The 15,325-nt window shown below is 35.7% G+C and overlaps 1 protein-coding gene across 2 annotated transcripts in view; it reads right to left on the bottom strand.

Annotated features, from left to right (window-relative positions):
• The window catches only part of LOC111157069 (zona pellucida binding protein), a 110,718-nt gene that overhangs the window by 23,175 nt on the left and 72,218 nt on the right, over positions 1–15,325 (bottom strand). For both annotated transcript variants that reach the window (XM_022518292.1, XM_022518291.1), the window contains one exon: positions 12,618–12,795. In XM_022518292.1, the coding sequence (XP_022374000.1) occupies positions 12,618–12,795 (178 nt within the window). The remainder of the gene's footprint in view (positions 1–12,617; positions 12,796–15,325) is intronic.

Below are 15,325 nucleotides of genomic sequence, written 5' to 3'. Positions count from 1 at the left end.
TTTGGGACACAAATAATTTGTAGAACTTTTCTATTTGAATAAATTTAAGTTTGTATCAGTTAACATTAGACTGTTAGAAAGTTAGGTTGTCATATGTCATCCCCATTATATCCACAGAGAAAATAGTTTTGCTATACATACAAAGGAAATAAGAAGGTAATCAAAAAGTATCACTATAATAAATCAAATAAATAGAAAAGAAGGTATGAATGGAAGAAATAAGGAAAAAAAAGTTTTAAGAAGGGGCGCCTGGGTGGCTCAATGGGTTAAAGCTTCTGCCTTCGGCTCAGGTCATGATCCCAGGGTCCTGGGATTGAGCCCAGCATCGGGCTCTCTGCTCAGCGGGGAGCCTGCTTCCTCCTCTCTCTTCCTGCCTCTCTGCCTACTTGTGATCTCTGTCTGTCAAATAAATAAATAAAATCTTTAAAAAAAAAAAGTTTTAAGAAATACAGAAAACAAATAATAAAAAAAACTGAAGTCCTTCCTTAAAAGGAATAAATTTTTTTTTTTTGACAGACAGATCACAAGTAGGCAGAGAGGCAGGCAGAGAGAGACAGGAGGAGGAGGCAGGCTCCCTGCTGAGCAGAGAGCCCGATGCGGGACTCGATCCCAGGACCCTGAGATCATGACCTGAGCCGAAGGCAGAGGCTTTAACCACTGAGCCACCCAGGCACCCCAAAAGGAATACATTTAAATATAAGTGGATTAACCTCTTTAATCAAACGAGACCACATAGCAGATAATAAAAAAAAGATGTGACCACAGTTAACCATGAGAGACCTAAATGGACCTAAGATGCAGATAGGCTAAAAGTAAAAAACAACAACAACAACAACAACAACAACAACAAAAAAACAGAGAAAGTTACAACATGCAAATAAGAACCAAAAGAAAGTTGGGGTGGATACCTAATATCAGATAAAATGGACTTTCAGACAAAAACTGTTACAAAATAAAAGGATGAGACAATACATATTGATGAAGGACACTTCAGTTCATCAAGAAGACAGAGCAATTATAAACATATATGCACCGCACCTAACAGAGTCCCAAAAAATATACAGCAAAATAATAGAATTGAAAGGAAAAAGAGTTATTCAAAATAATGACTTGAAAACCCCACTTTCAATAGTAACAACCAAACAAAAGATGAATACAGGGCTTGAACAAAACTATAAACCAACAGGACTTAAGAGACATCCACAGAAGCCTGCACTAGAATAGCTAGATACACATTTTTATCAAAGGCACATGGGACATTCTCCAGATATGTTGGTTGACAAAAAAAGAAGTCTTAATACATTTTAGTATATGTGCTGCCGAAGCGAGCATGGCTTAATACATTTTAAAAGATTGAAATCAATGAAGTATCTTTTCTAATCCCAACAGAGTAAAGCTAGAAATGAATAAAGAAAGAACACTGGAAAATTCACAAATATTTGGAAATCAAACAATATATTCTTAAACAATCAATGTATTGATTAATAAACATTAATAAAAAAATAAATACTATGAGAGAAATAAAATTGAAAACACAATATACCAAAACTTATGGGATGCCGGAAAATATGTACTACGAGTTTCATTTATACCCCCCAACACATACAACAAAAAGAAGCAAGATCTCAAATTAATAAACTAGCTTAAGGTATTAGGAAAAGTGGAACAAACTGAGCACAAAGCCAGCAGAATGAAAGAAATAATAAAGCTTAAAGGTGAGTATAATACATATATCATATATACACTACATATAATATATACAATATGGAAAAATCAACAAAACCCAAAGTTGGTTCTTTTGAAAAGATCCACAAAATTGACAACTTCAGGTAGACTAAGACTAAATGAGAAAAGACTCAAGACACTAAAATCACAATACTAGTGAATGTAGGAACATTACTACTGATTTTACATATTACATAAATTATATTATGAATAACTGTACACCAACAAACTGAATAACCTAGATGAAATGGGAAAATTTCTAGAAACACATGATCCACTAAAAATGACACATAAAGAAATAAAAAATCTGAATAGATCTATAACTGGTAAGATATTGGATCAATAATCAAAAACCTGCCCATAAGGAAGAGTCCAGGATCACATAGCTTCCCTGGTGAAATCTACTAAAGTTTATAAGAAGTAACATCTATTATTTTTTCAAACTCATCCAGAAGTTTGCAGATGAAGGAAAACCCCCTAGAGACTACCATTACCCTGATATCAAAATCAGACAGCACAAGAAAAATACAGTCCAATATCCCTTATGAGTATAGATGTAAAAATACTCAATGAAATACAAGGAACTAAATGCAGCAACATATTAAAGGACTATACACTATGACCAAGTGCGTTTTATTCCCAGAATGCAAGAATGACTCAACGTATGAAAATTTGATCAGTGGAATACACCAAATTAACAGAATAAAGGGAGAAAAAAACCCAACATATGCTCATCTCAGCAGACACAGAAAAAACATCTTCCCAATGTCAACACTCATTCATGACAAAAAAAATCAACTATGAATGGAAGAAAAGTTCCTAAACATGTTGAAAGCCATACATGAAAGACGCACAGCTAACACCATATTCAACTATGAAAGATTGAAGCTTCATCCCCAAGATCAAAATCAACACAGATGTCTACATTTGCCATTCATACTCAACATACTGGAAGTTCTAGACACAGTAACCTGGTAGGAAAAAAAAAAAAAAGGAATCTAACTGAAAGTGAAAAATAAAATTATTTCTGTACATGATATGATCTTATGACTCTAAAAATAACCCCTATGAGTCAAATAAACAAATTCAGCAAAGTTGCACCATATTAAGTCAATACACTCATTTCTAAAATCAACAATGAACAATTCAAGAGGAAATTTTTTTTTTTTTTATTTGACAGAGAGAGATCACAAGTAGGCAGAGAGGCAGGCAGAGAGAGAGAGAGGGGGGAAAGCAGGCTCCCCACCGAGCAGAGAGCCCAATGCGGGGCTCGATCCCAGGACCCTGGGATCATGACCTGAGCCGAAGGCAGAGGCTTAACCCACTGAGCCACCCAGGTGCCCCTCAAGAGGAAATTTTAAAAATCATTTACAATAGCATCAAAAAGAATAAAATGTTCAGAAACAAATTTAAGCAAGGAGGTAAAAGATCTGTACACTGACAACTACACAACAATGCTGAAGGAAATTAAAACAAAAACTATTGGAAAGACATCTGTATTATTGGATTAGATGACTTAATATCATTAGGGTTAATATTCTAATACTACTCAAAGTAATCTATAGATTCAATGCAATCCCTATCAGATAAAACCCCAATTGTGTGGGTTTGTTCTTTTTTTTTTTTCCCCAGAACAAAACAAAACTCCATCCTAAAATCCATACAGAAACTCAAGTATCTACAAGTAACTAGAAAATCTTGAAAAAGAAAGGGGAAATTGGAGGAATCACATTTCCTGATTTCAAAACTTATTACAAAGCTGGAGTGTCTGGGTGGCTCATTTGATTGTCTGACTCTTGATTTATGTTTGGGTCATGATCTCAAGAGTCCTAAGATGGAGCCCCGTGCTGGGTATCATACTGGGCTCTGAACTGGGTATGGAGCCCGCTTGGTATTCTCTCCTTTAGCCCCCCTCCCTGCTTGATCTCTCTTTAAAAAAAAAAAAGAAACAAACAGAAACAAATAAAAAAAAATACCTTATCACCAAGCTATAGTTACTAAAACAGTGTGGCATAAACATGGGCACAAAGACCAATGGAAGAGAAGAGCAATCCCAGAAACAAACCCTCCCATACATGGTCAACTGACGTTTAACAAGAAAGCCAAGTTCATTCCATGGGTAAAGTATAGTCTTTTTAGGGACGCCTGGGTGGCTCAGTTGGTTAAGCAGCTGCCTTCGGCTCAGGTCATGATCCCAGTGTCCTGGGATCGAGTCCCACATCGGGCTCCTTGCTCATCAGGGAGCCTGCTTCTCCCTCTGCCTCTGCCTGCCATTCTGTCTGCCTGTGCTTGCTCTCTCTCCCTCTCTCTCTCTCTCTCTCTGACAAATAAATAAATAAAATCTTAAAAAAAAAAAAAAGTATAGTCTTTTTAACAAAGGATTCTGGGAAACTGAATACCCATATGCAAGTGAGTAACAGTGGACCCTCACCTTACATCATCTACGAGTCAATTTCCAGAAGCCCTACCACCATACACCACTACCCTGGAGATTAGGTTTCAGTCTATGAATTTTGGGGGGATACAAATATTGTCTACATCAATAAGTTTGGTGAAAGGAATCCTAAAAAGCTTTGTACATTTTTCTAACTTTCCTGAAGCCTACTATTATAGCAAAACAAAAAGTTCTAAAACTATCAAGCACCTAGATATAAAAAGAAGCAAAATATTTGTAAGACCTCTGAGAACAATTACAATGGGGACACATTTAAATAAAGATGTAAAGGAAGATTTTTAAATGAAGAGCACAAACATACCCATAAGCACACATGTATGCACACACACACATTAATTAATTGGAAGATACAGTATTGGTAGGGTGGCCATTCTCCCCAAATAGATTTATAGATTCAGTGAAGTCACAATCAAAATCCAATAGCCATTTTTGTAGAACTTGACAAACTGACTGAAAAATTTAAATGGAGGCAATGGCCTCATGATGCACAAGGACCAGAGATCAAAACTCATGAAGTTATACTAATTGGTGAAGAGATTGGTATTGTAACAAAACAAGAAGTGCTCAGAAACATATCTACCTATATGTCTATCTACCTATATCTACATACCACTTTATTAATAGAAGCATGAACTTCTCAATGAATGGGCCTGTGAAATCGGGCATTCTGTGAAATAAAATCAGACTGATTTACATAATAATGTACTACTTTACATAATACAAAACAATCCAACTGAGAGATGTTATACCACCCACTTATGCTTAAACATAAGTCACACTTCATTCCTCCCATCTTCCTCAAGCTTTTACAATCCATGCATAATTTTTTTTTTCTTGTGCCTCTTAAACACACTAAACCTATCACATTCTCTATGGCCATGGCCAATAGTGCCTTACTAAGCAGGCCATGCTAAGTCTGGCTTTTGTATGTGTCATCTCTCTGCCAGGAAAACTTGGTTCCCAGATCTCTGCATGATCTGCTTCTTATCACACAGGGCTGAACTCAAGAGTCACTTTTTGAGTGAAGCCTTCTCTGAAATCCAATTAATGTAGACATTCAGTCCTCTGTCCAAACCGTACTTACTCTCCCTGATGGTCAGTCTCATTTGAACCCACAGCCTGGTGCATTTCCCACCCTTCTCTTAGAACTGACCTGAACGGACTCCATCGCACAGGTCCCTTCCCTTTGTGTCTGGCCAGAGAGGCTCCATTAGAGGACTGCAGTGCACGGCACGTGTTCCCCTCTTGCTAGCTGTGGGTTGTCTGGAGTGACTGCCTCATCATATGCCCGTAGCCTGCACCAGGCCACCCATCTCTCCAGCACCAGCCCTTATACGTTTCTGCATCTTCCTTCCTCCTCTTTATCCTTCAAAACTAGGGATGGAAAATGCTTCAAGGTGTTGTAGTCCTAGGTGCCTCAACATACCTTACTGCCCCCCTTTACTCTGCCCAAACCTCTAACAATGGCACTTTCATTAAATGCTATTCAAAATACTAGTGAGTAGGCGTCTGTTTTCTGTTTGGACCCAACTGGTAAACTACAGAATATCACATCACCTTGTTGAGTGTTTTTCACTGGGCCTATCACCATATGTGATTATTTTATTCACTTCTCTGTTTATGAGTTGTTTGACCTGATGAATTTAAACATCAAGGAAGTAACTTTTTAGGTCATTCATCAATGTATCCCTAGGGCCTTACACTTAGTAATAATAAGTACCATAGACATATTACTGGATTCTAACACATTTCTGGTTGGATAAAGCATAAAATGATGCCATTATTGTAATAAAGGTATTTATGAGTTGCTGAAAACTAAGTAGGAATTGGCTCATTGAAGGTGCAGCAAGTTGTGCCCTGAAGCCAGGGTTTTATTACCGCAAGTTTGGAAGTGAAGAAATGAAGGGATTGCATGTGGAATTTAGAAGTACAAGTGAGAGCAATGTGAGGTGTGGACTGAAGAGACGAGGGATGGCAGTTAGGAAGAGAAGATGATTATCTCAGGCACACACAGAAAACGGAATTCAAAATAGATAATTATAATAGGAATAGAGACAGAGAAATAAATTTGGGAGAAAGACACAAAAGAGAATTTAATTGTGGAGGGGGGCAGTGAGGGAGAAAGAAAGGAAGGAAAAGGGAGGTAAACCACGTGGAATGTTGTCTGGTTCAGGAGCCTCGAGTGGGAAGGTGTGAGCCCCTGCAGCACGCAGTGACATGAGTAACACAGGCCTTGCTTTACTTGGCCCTTAAGGTCTGCTTTTTATTGTTTGGGAAGTGATGCTCCGAGTCCAGTAAAAGATGTTCCATGGGGCGCCTGGGTGGCTCAGTGGGTTAAAGCCTCTGCTTTCGGCTCGGGTCATGATCCCATCCCAGGGTCCTGGAATTGAGCCCCGCATGGGGCTCTCTGCTAGGCAGGGAGCCTGCTTCCCCCTCTCTCTCTGCCTGCTTCTCTGCCTGCTTGTGATCTCTGTCTGTCAAATGATTAAATAAAATCTTTAAAAAAAAAAAAAAAGAAGAAGTTCCAACAAGTCTGTAATTACACCTCTATTGTTGGAGAGGTTAAGATAGGGTAAAAACTTTAATCTGAAATAAAATAACACACCAAAAAATATCCAAGTCAAAATGCTCACTTTTTTAAAAGTATTGCTCACATTTCTGTAAATCTGTATAAGGAATAACTGAAAAAATATAAGTTAAGTGTAATTATAAATCACCTTTAACATAGTAGTAAAAACAGGAAATAATCTAAAGGTCAACATAAACAAAATGCTAAAACAATTTTATTGTTAGCTGTTTCAAATAAATAAAACTAGTACGAAGACAGCAGAGTAATACAGAACTATAACTTAACGGTTAATAGAAAATAATTCATAATAATTTCATTATTCCCACTGAACCATCATTAATAGCTCTATTAAAATTATAAATTTATGAAGACAAAGATCAAGTGACACTACACAGAAATCATAAGTTTGAATCATTAGAGAAAAAGACTCCTTGTAAATTTTTTTTTTTCCTCACAGCGCCTTTAACAGTGGTGTTCAAGCTGAGGGAAAAATTTAATATTGTCACACTTTATAATGAAATATAACCCATGGAGAGAAAAAACAAGATATAAATGTACAATATGACAAATATTTGCATAGAAACCTATCTATAAAGAGTGTAGGCTGTAACACAGAAAACTGGCATCTCCCTCAAATTCCTCCTGTGCCCCCACGAATCACACTCCCTTCCATCTCTCCAGAAGTCAACACTCTTCTGTGTGGCACCCACTACCCTGGATTCCATGATAGTTTCAGCACTCTTGAATGAATCTCTGTAACAGTGGTTAGCTATGCCTCAGTTGTAGATTCTGTGGTGGTTAGCTTCCTTCCCAGGAGCTGTTTTTATACAATGTATCCAGATGCTTGTGATCCCCACTCATTGACTGCCACCCTAGTAAAGCATTCCATTGTATGGACAGATCACTGTTTCTTCATATGCTTTACCATTAATGGACATTTGGGTTGCCTCTGGTTTGGGGCTATTAGGAAATATACTAAGATGAGCTTTCCCTAAGAGCTGAATGCTAGTCACACAGTGCGTGCACTGCGCATTTATTGCACTGCCAAGCTGTGTTCCAAAGTGGCAGGATCTCCATTCAGACAGGCAGAGTGTGGCGGCTCCCTGGGAGCTCTGCACCCTTTTCAACACCTAGTTGGTCACAACTGCTTACTTTCTGCCAATTTCACAGCTGTGGCAGTAGGATCTCATTCTGTTTTTAATTCACATTTCTCTAGTTACATAAAGTTTGAACCTATTTTCACATATCCATTGATCATCTGGAATTATTCTTTTGTGAAGTAAACTTGTTAAATTTCTTTTCCCATTTTTAAAAATTGTTTTGGTTTTTTAAAAAAATTTTTTTACAGGTTCTTTATTTATATGCTCTGGGTACTAGTCTTTTGTTGGTTATTTCCATTACAAATAAATTTTCTCATTCTGTGGATTATCTTTTCTCTCTCTGCACTGTCTTGATAAACAGAAATACTTAATTTAGTAGAAAAATTATCATCCTTTATTAAAATTAGTGATTTTTATGCTTTTTTTGGAAATTGTTTTTCTGATCCTAAAGACACGATGATATTTTCCTACATTATATTCTAAAATATTTACAGTTTTTCTTTATGTATTTATGTCTGTAACACATCTGGAGGTGATTTTTGACTGGGTCCAATTTCATTGTTTTTCTATATGGCTTGGCATTCCAGTTTTACCTCTCTGACAATTTTTGTTTTTTGTATTTAAAACATGTTATTTATTAAGCATTCACAAATTTAGCAATATTATATTATTTTATCATCTTTGGTAGATTTATCCTCTTATCATACTGTAACGCCCTCTGTGTATACAGTGAGACTTCTTGCCTTCAACTGTGTTTTCTCAATATCAGTTTTTTCTTTTTAATCATTATTTTTCTTGGTTTTTGGATTTAAAATTAAAACAAAGGTTGAGGGTTTGCATGTCTAAGCAGAATAAATTTCAGAGTCTAAGAGCGCTTTTAGAAGCAACTTTATCTATTAAACAATTCACTTTCCCTGCATAATTAAAGTACACAAGGACTTTATTACTAAAATCACTTTATTAATAAAATCATCTCAAGATGTTTAAATACTCTAACCTGTAACCTAGTTATTTCTGACCACTCACACAGACACTATACCACTATCAAAGAGCTCTTGAGTCTTCCTGGGATTCCCAAAATTTGAATGTACAACAGCAAATCTTATGTATAAAGAAAGCAACAGAAATTAACAACACTGCATAAACTATTACTAAACTACACATTCAATCCTCAAAAGTCCATGAAAAATAATGTTTCACTAGTAGAAGGGAAGTTTTATTATGTAGGTACTGCCTTACCAATGCTACTACTATTCAAGCACTTCCCTGAGATATTACCAGACCAACACTAAGAGGAAAGCACTTTACCAGCTGTTGCCGTGCCCACACTAACACTCAGGAATCTCTAACTTCCACATATATTAGAATCACCTAGAAAAAATTGTTAGAAATGTAGATGTCTGCTTCCCATACATTGATTTATTTTGACAAAAATCTTTGGGTATTTTGGCACATATTAGAGTTTTAAAACTACTGCAATAATTTAAAGAGGAAGAAAAAGAAGGTGAAGTGCGATTATTATGTCAAAAAATGTTATTTAACATACAGGTTTTTTTTTTTTGAGGTGATAAGAATAAAATAAAGATAAAAAACAAGATATACAGAGTTATATAGAAATAACAGAAACTACAGAAATTACCAGGAAATATTTCAGAATCTTATGTTTTAAAAAAAAAATTCTATCAGAAAACAGTATAATACTCTAGCTGGTCTTTGGTTTTGTATTATGTTTAGGATACAATTAATGAAATTAAGAGACATCTATGATTCACAATTTAATTAGAATCTTCTCTTTCAGTGCCAAAATGATTGACAAAATCATGCATATAATAAGCAATGCTAAATGTGAAATTAAAGAAGTATTTCACAGTGAAAATTAATTTAAAATGTTAGACAAATTAGAAACGAGGAAGAACAGGTAGAAATGTTAAGGCTCCAGAGTGGTTGCACCAGCTTGCATTCCCACCAACAGTGTAGGAGGCTCCACTAGTTTATAAGCAAGTAATCTTCATCTGTCATGGACAATAAAATTACATGAGTGAAATAAGCCATCCAAAAGAAAAGACAAGGCCACTACTCACTTTGCCTACTGCTGAGAAAGTAAATAACCTTCTCTCACATAATGAACATTCCTGTCCTGACCAATCTCCTTTGCTAAACATAAACTCATGGTGTTTTCATTTTGGAAGTAAGTGGTTTTACAAAGTACCTCCTAGGTTTTATTTGCTCCTTTCTAGTAGTCCATTTATGCTCAAATGAAGCTCATTTAATACATTAATTTTGTCCTATAACCAGTGGCAAATATTTTATATTGCCTTCCAATTCAAAGAATGATTTAAATGTCTTTTTGGGTAGTACATGTTCTCTAAAAATTGAGTGATGGCCTCCTATAATATAGACAAAAACCACTGTATAGGACGGTCACATTAGACTTAACGGATTTCTGTTCAAAAAGCGAGCTCAGTCTCACTTCATTCGTCTAACAGACAATAACAGCACAAAGATAATTCTAAATTAAAATATTTACCATATGATGGCATGTGATGAAATTTAGCAAATCTCTAGTTAATAAGTATACTGAGCAACAATAATGATCTCATAAAATTCAAAAAATAAATTTATTTCTGTCCTCTACTCAAAAGATGTGATTCCTGCTGCCACATTAAAGTTGAGCTATTCCACTTCGCTCTCTAAGCCCCACTAGCCCGCAGCTCTTCTCTACTCCTCCTCTAGCCCAGGTTATGCAAAACTCTCCCAGAAACCTGACACTCCTTCAGGCCCTACCCTGGAAAGTAAATGCTACCCCTGCACCTTCAAAGACAACCTCAAGTCCAACATCATTTCAAAGCAGTATCTCAACCACACCCCCTGTGACCCAGGCCATCTGTAATTCAGTTTCCTTAATATTATCTCCTTTTCACTCTCTTCCCTGCAGATTAGCAGACCTCTTGTTCCTTAACTGTTCCAAGAATGACTCTCTCCTGTCTCTAAACAGACAGAGGTGGGCAGAGACCATGTTTCTGGGAGAACAAAATAGTAGGCAGAAAATATTTTTGAGACTTGTAAGTTTCATTACATACTCCCCATGGGCTCTGTCGTCAGGAGTAAAATAACTGATGAATAACTTCATTGAACAGTACAGTGCATAACAAACCAAATGTTACAATTACATGGTAAAACAAGAAAATCTGGTAACTGCATTATTCTCCACAATCTTATAAATGCACAAAAATTTTAGTAGTGAAATTTTTGTGCTTCTCAGAGAATCCTGTTATTTTATTTGAAAGAGCTATGCTTAACTATTTCAAAATTCTTGGAATTAATGAGATATAAACATTTAAACTTTTTAGTTTATCTTAGGTCTTTATTAAGTGAAAATATAAATTCATTTAATAGACAGTTAAACTACCAGGTTCTGGTTCACTGTTTGTTTTCCAGGCTTTCTTCATCATTATCTGGGCTCTGAAGTGATATACATAATTACAGATCATGAAAATAGTTAAAATTGGCACATGTGTTTTGTTACATCTGTGTCATATTTCCTAAGATAAGTTTCCAAGTACGTTTTTGTCAAATTTCATATCCTTTAACAAAAACTAAATCAGAGAAAAAACCTAAAGTACTGACAGAACTGAAGAAAAAAATAACATTAAAGTGAAATCTAGCCAATTAAATAAAGCAAAGCAAAAATAATATTTAGTGCTCTCTTATATGAAAAGGATTTTGATCTAACTTAAGATTGTAGAAAGAGAGGGGAAAGGAACAATCAGAGAAGACTGAATGACAATGGTACTAATTTATTGACGTTGATATTAGCCTTTTAAAACAAGATTTAGAGGGGGTGCAAGTGGGGGTATGGGGCAGCCAGGTGATGGGTATTAAGGAGGGCACATGTGGTGATGAGCACTGGCTGTTATATGCAACTAATGAGTCAATGAACACTACAAACTGAAAATAAAAAAAAAATAAAACTGAAGATTATCTGCCTCATTCAACTTTTGAAAATAGAAATTCAGGGGCACCTGGGTGGCTCAGTGGGTTAAAGCCTCTGCCTTCAGCTCAGGTCGTGATCCCAGGGTCCTGGGATCGAGCCCCGTATCGGGCTCTCTGCTCAGTGGGGAGCCTGCTTCCTCCTCTCTCTCTCTCTCTGCCTATCTCTCCACCTACTTGTGATCTCTCTCTCTCTGTCAAATAAATAAAATCTTAAAAAAAAAAAAAAAGAAAATAGAAATTCAAAGACACTGAATCCATGAATTAACTCATCCTAAACAGCCTCTGTAGAACTCTGTAACAGAAAAGACAGATGAAAGGCAGAGAGTGCTCACACTCCTTAGAGCAAGGATCAAAAGTCAGAAAGAGCAACCAGTAATAGAACAATTCCTGTGCTTAATTTACAAAAAGGCAAAAATATATCTCCTCTAGACTACACAAATGTAAACTCGTCAATAACTGATTCTAAACAATAACATCACTAGGCTCCTGCTAGGGTAAGTAGCTCTAGGTGACACACCTATTCTTTGAACTTCCTCCCAGACAACTGCCTAATGCTACCATCCCTTTACCGTAATGTTAGTACAAAGGCCAAAATCAAGCCAGCTTTTTTCCTTTTAGATCTTCAAATTCACATAGCCTTTTCAAACACTGCTTCAAATAAGCTAGAGATATATCTAAATGACAGTAAAAATAAATAATAGGCATTCACTTAGGCATCATGAAAAGAAGTGAGTTTTCATAAATATAAACCATGAAATTACAGTTCATTACATACCACAGCATTCAGGACATTTTGGATGTTTCAGGGTATTCATTCCATACCCTGGAAAGCAGCGATTAATCCAAACCATTTGGAGAGTACCTTCAATATAGTATATTTCAGGCAATGGCTCTGCACGTCTGCCTAGAACTTCTACTTGTTGATTAAAAAATCTCTCTATAAGATTTTTAGCCTAAAATTGAAATACAATATGAGAAAATTATTATCAGAAATAAATGTAATTTTAGAACAAATAAGGGTACTTATGTACTTAGAAGCAGTGAAAACAAATTTTTGAGGTTCTTACTTATTCTTATAGTCAATGGATATAAATAACATATATAAAAATTAAAAGATTTCACCTATAAACATCAAATTTCCAAATGTACTTCAAATACAACCCAAAGAAACCACTCAGATATATAACCAACATTTTGATCCCTTTGGATTTTGAATAATATATGGCACTTGAGCAAAATCAAAACAGCTCTTTGAAATTAAACATACTCTAAGAAATGTACTCCAACAATTAATGTGCTGAAAAACATATACTTCAACTTTAAAAGCATATCCCTTAAAAAGGAATACCCTCCACTCTTTCCACAAAGAAAAATTAGGTTTAAAAACAAGAGGAAATAGAGTAAATACTAAAATTTCCAGCTCTGTTCTTCCAAAATTAAATTTATAAACTAATTAAAGCATCACCCTGATCTATTACTATTGCCCTTCTACTTATAATAACTATTCTGACTTGACTTCTAAAATTAAGAGGCTTATGATTTTCAGTGTTCAAGTGTGAGGTAGGGCCATGAATTCAAACCCTCTATAAGCCAGTTAGTTCTCCTCAATTTTATTGTTCTAACTTCTAATGCAGTCAGGAAAATGAATGAATGGACTCATGCCAGTCTGTAGCCACCAAAGGTGTACTTCAACTTACTGATTTCTTCAAATGTCTGGCAAATTACATTCCTTGCATGAAAATTGTAAGTACAAATGTTTTTCAATACTACTGTATTTAAAGTATATATACAACTCTTATTCTATTAGTCAATTACTCACCAACTTTTTATAGTTTAAATGGTTTGCTTTTGCTTTTGATAAATCTTGGTAAATTTGTTGCTATTCATTTGGTCAAACACATAAATTTGGGTTAAAAAAGTACTTAAGAATTAATGTGACATAAATCTGCTTCTAATTAACCATATTTAAATGCCAGACCACAATTAAAAGTTTCAGAAGACACAATCATAATCACTCGGCTTCCTAATACCACTTCCAAAGGGGGGTGGGTGGGAATCAACAATGCTAGATATGGGAAAACCTGATAGGAACAAAAATGATCATATAAATCAGATTACTGTTTCTTTTTTTTTTTTTAAAGATTTTATTTATTTATTTGACAGAGAGAGATCACAAGCAGGCAGAGAGGCAGGCAGAGAGAAAGGAGGAAGCAGGCTCCCTGCTGAGCAGAGAGCCCGATGTGGGGCTCGATCCCAGGACCCTGAGACCACGACCCGAGCCGAAGGCAGCGGCCTAACCCCCTGAGCCACCCAGGCGCCCCCAGATTACTGTTTCTTATTTTACCTCTAAAAAAAAAAAATAAGGGATAGATCTCTTCTTTGACAAAAATAAAAATAAGGCAAAACATTTTTTATATTTAGTATATTTATGGTTAGCATGGGGCTAATTATTTGTACCAAAGGGTGAACCTGACAAATTCTCTCAGCTGGGTAAGGATTATAGATTTTAATGTAAAACTTTCAACCAATTTGGATGATATAAGAACAAATCATAATTATAGAAACTTTCCATAAATTAATTATCTGGCCTAAGATATAAAGAATTAATCTGACTGAATAAACATCAGAGTTCCTAGCCCATGTTACACCCCTCCCCTTCACTACCCCCCCGAGTACTTCAAAGAATGATTAAGCATCTATGGAAGGAACACATTCTACAGTGACTGGTCACTAATCAGAGGACTAGAACAAGAAGCCATTACTATTTCAACAATGAGTAGTCTGTAAAATACATGAATTCTGTAAGAGAGAAGTTGAGTAGCTTAAATACCACAATCTGTTTCACTGACCATGCCGAGTTAGTGAATAAAGGTGATTGGAAAAGCTTTAATATTTGTTGTACATTTATCCAACAAGCTTAGAAAGCAGTAACTACTTAACATCATGGGAATTCTACAACAAGCAAAACATATCACACATTATATAAGACCACAGTCCAACCAGAGCTCCACTATCCACTAGGGGAGAGCTAGTATCTACAGGTGTTACAGATATTACACCTGTAAGTTAGAGTCCTCTAGAAATCTTTGGTTAGCACCTATATTTGGAAATCTCTGTGGAAAATAACTATGGTCGTCAAATGGGGATGGAATTAAGAAATAAAGGAGACAAAAGCTTAAAGGTATCTTGGATAAAATGGAAAGAACTGTGAGTTTGCATAAAAATGACCGGTGATACTGGTGCTCTGGGAGCAAATGAAAGAATAGATATCATATCTCATATGAGAAGGTCCTAAAGGAGAACTATAAAAAATTATTGTAAACAGAAACATAAAGCTGTCATTCTTATGGTGGGATCACTGTAAGGTGAATACTATGTACACATGACAGTGAACTGGGCACAGAACTATTGAGATAAATTTCAGTTTCTTTCCTTCTTTCCTTTCTTCTTCTTCTTCTTTTTTTTTTTTTTTTTTTTTTTTTT

Source organism: Enhydra lutris, unplaced genomic scaffold, assembly GCF_002288905.1.
Source record: "Enhydra lutris kenyoni isolate GAN:26980312 unplaced genomic scaffold, ASM228890v2 scaffoldscaffold51, whole genome shotgun sequence".
Classification (NCBI taxonomy): domain Eukaryota; kingdom Metazoa; phylum Chordata; class Mammalia; order Carnivora; family Mustelidae; genus Enhydra; species Enhydra lutris.
The sequence above is the reverse complement of the archived record's forward strand: the minus strand, read 5'-3'. Positions and strand labels throughout refer to the sequence as shown.